Genomic DNA, 4,133 nt, shown 5'->3' on the forward strand with positions numbered 1-4,133 from the left:
AGACAACTTCACATAAGCTTCCACAAAGGGTTGAGGCTGAATATCCACAAAATCTACCCGCTTATGGTTCAAAAAATCCTTTATCACATCTCTGATGTTCTGAAAAGAAGCCAAATCTTGAGGCATGGGGTGGATTAGGATGATTGCCATATCTTCATGATGAGGAATTGCCTAGCCAGCCATGAAACGATCCATGAGGGTGCGCCCAAGAATGACCTCCGAGGTGAAACCATGGGCAGTGAGGAGTCAGGTTAACTCTCCGAAAGGCCATAGTGAGAGGGGCTTCACTGCTTAAGCGCTCATCACTAGGAGGAGGAAGGTCATGAATCAGAAGAGGGGGGCGGGGAGTCCCAAACTGAGCGAGGGAGGAGAAGCAACATTTTTTGTGGGATGAATCCCCAAGATTGTCCTACTGAAGTCCACGAAATTAGTGAAAACAGGGTGTCCACTTGAGCTAGACCCATTAGGCAAAGAGGGTGATGATCTAAACCAGGTAACAACAAGGTTATGAGACCGAGAGAGGCAGTCTAATTGTCTGGACAAAAAACCAGGGGAGTTGCCTTAGGGAAAGGCTTTGATTGCCGAGACCTGCAATCCCTCATGACATGCTCGAAATTAAAGCATGCATGACAACGAATATCGCTATTACAGTGCATACGAGCATGATTAGGGACTAGACAATGGGATCATCCAAAATTAGAGAGAGAGAGAGAGAGAGAGAGACCAGGATTATGCTTTAAGCTCATAAAGCCTTTTGAATGCTAAGTACGAGAAGAGTGGGGAGGGGGCCCAAAATTCCCACTACTTATGAATTTTGAAACTAAGATTGATTGGGGCAATTGTGATCGAACTCAAGACGATCAAACACGGATTTCTTGGGAAAATGAAGATGATCAAACAAACAAAAATCCTCGAAGGAGCAAAAGTCTAAGATCTTAAATGATTGAACTGATTCGAGGAGTTCATAAGTTGGTGAGATGAAGAACTCAAAGCCTTGTCCCTTGGGGGAGCATTCTTAGGGGAAGTCTGAATTGGAAAAAAGTTTGCACTCGTTAGAAAACTCCTAGGAGGTGAACGACGAACAATATCAGCATAAGAATAGTTAATCGTTAACAATAAGATTCAATCAGTTTCTGTTGACAGCTTGGCATAATAGAAGTTGACATATAATCCATGCATATTTAGATATCATTTGCAGCAATGCTACAATATCTTTTTTTATAAGAAAAGTAAGAACTAGAAGCTGAAAGCCAGAAACCAACTAGCCAAATTAATCAAGAGACCTAGTTTATTTGCAAAACTAATATAAAGGGTGGAATATTATTAAAATATAGGAGAGTGGAATATGAATAGTTTGTTAGAGTGTGAAGAGATATGAAGGAAGAATCTTTTTAAAGGGCACTCTATACAGAGATACGAAGGGTGTAATATTAAGTGTCTTTTGGAGATGCTATAAGTAACCTTAAACTTCACAAACAACTCTTTAGATCTACGGAAACCATCCAAATCAAGCAAGACCTACCATCATGAAAAATTTCCCTTTTCTTTTGTTTCCTTTTTTTTTTTTTTGCCCCGGGGGGGGGGGGGGGGGCTTACTTCTTTGTACAATTGTAGCCAGTAAATTACAGGATGGTATATCCTACTACTGTCTATACTCTATATACTCTATCTTTATTCAATAGCATGTTTGAACAATGTTACGACCAAATGGTTGGCTCCTCAAACAGGGTCAGACCGGTAAAAACATGAATTATAGTAAGTTTGGTAGGATTTGAGCTTCAGATTTAAAGCTTCCATGAACTCAACAAGAAATAATAAAAAAACACAAGCATAATTACAAAATAAATTCAGAAATTTAAGCTCAACTCTTCTATAATTTCTGAGAAGGCCAATCAGATCCATATATACTATCACAGCATGATTTATCCTACTGTCTATATCATCTATCTTGGTTCAATAGCATGTTTGAACAATGTTCTTATGTCAAGACCAAATGATTTGTTCCTGAAACAAGGTCAGAACTGGTAAATGCATGAGTTAGAGCCAGTTTGGGAAGAGTTGAGTATCAGAATTAAAGCTTCGAGTAACTCAAGAAATAATTGGACTGGCTTCTAAAAACAAGTTTGATCTTATTCTGAAAAGACACAAGCATAATTTCAATATAAATTCAGAAATTTATGCTCAACTCTCCTATAATTTCTGAGAAGTCCAATCATATCCATATATACTACACAGCTGGATTTAAATTAAGTAATACCTGAAACAGATGAATCAAAGAATACAGTTTAACTAGCTCCATTATTCCAATTCAGTCAATAACATCAGATGCGCGTGGGCTGATCAATTAATCTGACCGTCATTACTTAACCATGGTTGCAGCCTTTGTTACCCAACCACAACCAAATTAGCATACAGCCTATGGCACAGAAAAGCAATTTTTATTTGAAGTACCCAATTTTCAGAGGCAGTCCTAATTTATTTTTTGAAGTACTAACCAATGAACAATGTCTCTATCAGGGCAATAACAGAAGTACGTTAGTAAAATTGGTTGAAATTATGTAAATAATACACTAACGGAACTCGGCAGAGCAATGCATTATGTAAATAATACACTAACGGAACTCGACAGAGAAATGCAGAGCAGCACAGCATAGTAATACCAAACAGTTGCATAATCTCGCTCAAAATAAAGACAAGACCACGGAACTATCACCAGTAGCCAATATAATACTACTGACATCGGACTAGCAACAGATCACTTACAATAATGAAGAAGAAAAGTAAAGCAATATCACGATTCACAGGTCACGAACATTGAGCTCGATTTAAGTGACAAATTAACCATGGTATTACCCAAATTCCACTGATAACATCAGACGGTCGTGTGTTCATGTATTCCACTCATCCAATCAGGTACACAGTGGTTGCATCTTGCAACTCTTATTATCCAAACGCAACCGAATAAAACAATCTAACTTTCTACAGCTTCGCTGGCTTGGGGAAGATATCAGGGGTGAATTTCTGCGCCGCGCTTATGCTCCCCTTGATCTTAATCGCTCCTCTGCACATCAAAAGGACTCATCAGCCTAAAATAATCTACCATAAAAATCCTAAATTAGAAAGAAAGAAAAAAGCAAAAGCTAGTTTTTTGGTCTCCTAACCGGATGAACGCAATCTGCGGGTTCGTCTTGCCTGTGGCGATTCCAAGGAAATCGTTATCCGTGAAGGAGAAAGTAGCATCAGGCTTTCCCTCGTAAGGCCCTGCAAATCAGAAGCAAATCGTTCAAGATACTGACATGTAGCCGAAGTTAAGGGTGAACTGAAGGACGGAAAAGGAGAGAGACCTTTGGTGACCTCGCCCTTCTTGAGGTCGACCACGAAGATCTCCTCGTCGACGCCGAGCTTCTGCGAAAGCGCAACACTAAACAGGATCAGGACGGCTGCTGATCTGGTCGGGGAGAGAGGAGGAAGAGGGGAGCCCGACCTTGGGGGCGATGTTGAGCTGGTAGACGAGGCCGACCTTCTTGGTGATCTCCTTGCCGGCGTCGGTGGCCAGGTGCAGGCGCATCTGCTCGAGGAGCTGCGCGGACTTGAGGCTGCTGCCGTCCATCTGAGCGGGCGTCGGGCGAGCTAGGACTTGCGCTACTAGGGAGTTGAATTGGGAGAAGGGACAGATGCGAGGAGAGGAGGGGGAGGGCAAGGCAATCAATCGGGAGCAATAAGACTCCAACCGCCCCGGAGACGTGCAGGCACGCCATGCTGGGTGGATGCCTCGGCCCTATCCGGGTGGTTAGCTGTTGGGGCTGATCGGCGTCCGGACTTGCATAATTGCGTTGAAGAGTTTTACTGTTGTTGGAGAGGTACCGTCCTACGCGAACACGGGTAGCGTGCCTTAGTCAAATCTCTCCTAGAGGTACAAATCAAATCCATCTCTCGATTTGGGTATTGTATAATCGTTGGACCTACGGTCGGCGTTCATGTACTGCATTTTGTGGATTTTTTACTTTATAGCCTTTTAGAAAACATATTTTACCAAGAAAACCTCAAATTTGTCAAAATAATGCTTTTTTTCACGGCGTCACAGCCTCACGTTGAAAGGATCGAATGGCTCAATTGAGCAATTAAAAATTTCT

At 41.8% G+C, this 4,133-nt stretch overlaps 1 protein-coding gene across 1 annotated transcript; it reads right to left on the reverse strand.

Annotated features, from left to right (window-relative positions):
* Positions 1 to 2,824: 2,824 nt before the first annotated feature.
* On the reverse strand, positions 2,825 to 3,731 carry LOC133926437 (sterol carrier protein 2). Its single transcript, XM_062372379.1, has 4 exons — positions 3,485 to 3,731; positions 3,345 to 3,405; positions 3,162 to 3,261; positions 2,825 to 3,061 (listed from the first exon to the last, which is right to left on the reverse strand). The coding sequence occupies exons 1-4, from the start codon at positions 3,608 to 3,610 to the stop codon at positions 2,980 to 2,982; spliced, it is 369 nt and encodes a 122-aa protein (XP_062228363.1). The 5' UTR covers positions 3,611 to 3,731; the 3' UTR covers positions 2,825 to 2,979.
* Between the last annotated feature and the right edge of the window lie 402 nt (positions 3,732 to 4,133).

The sequence above is a fragment of the Phragmites australis genome, chromosome 8 (genome assembly GCF_958298935.1).
Source record: "Phragmites australis chromosome 8, lpPhrAust1.1, whole genome shotgun sequence".
Lineage (NCBI taxonomy): Eukaryota > Viridiplantae > Streptophyta > Magnoliopsida > Poales > Poaceae > Phragmites > Phragmites australis.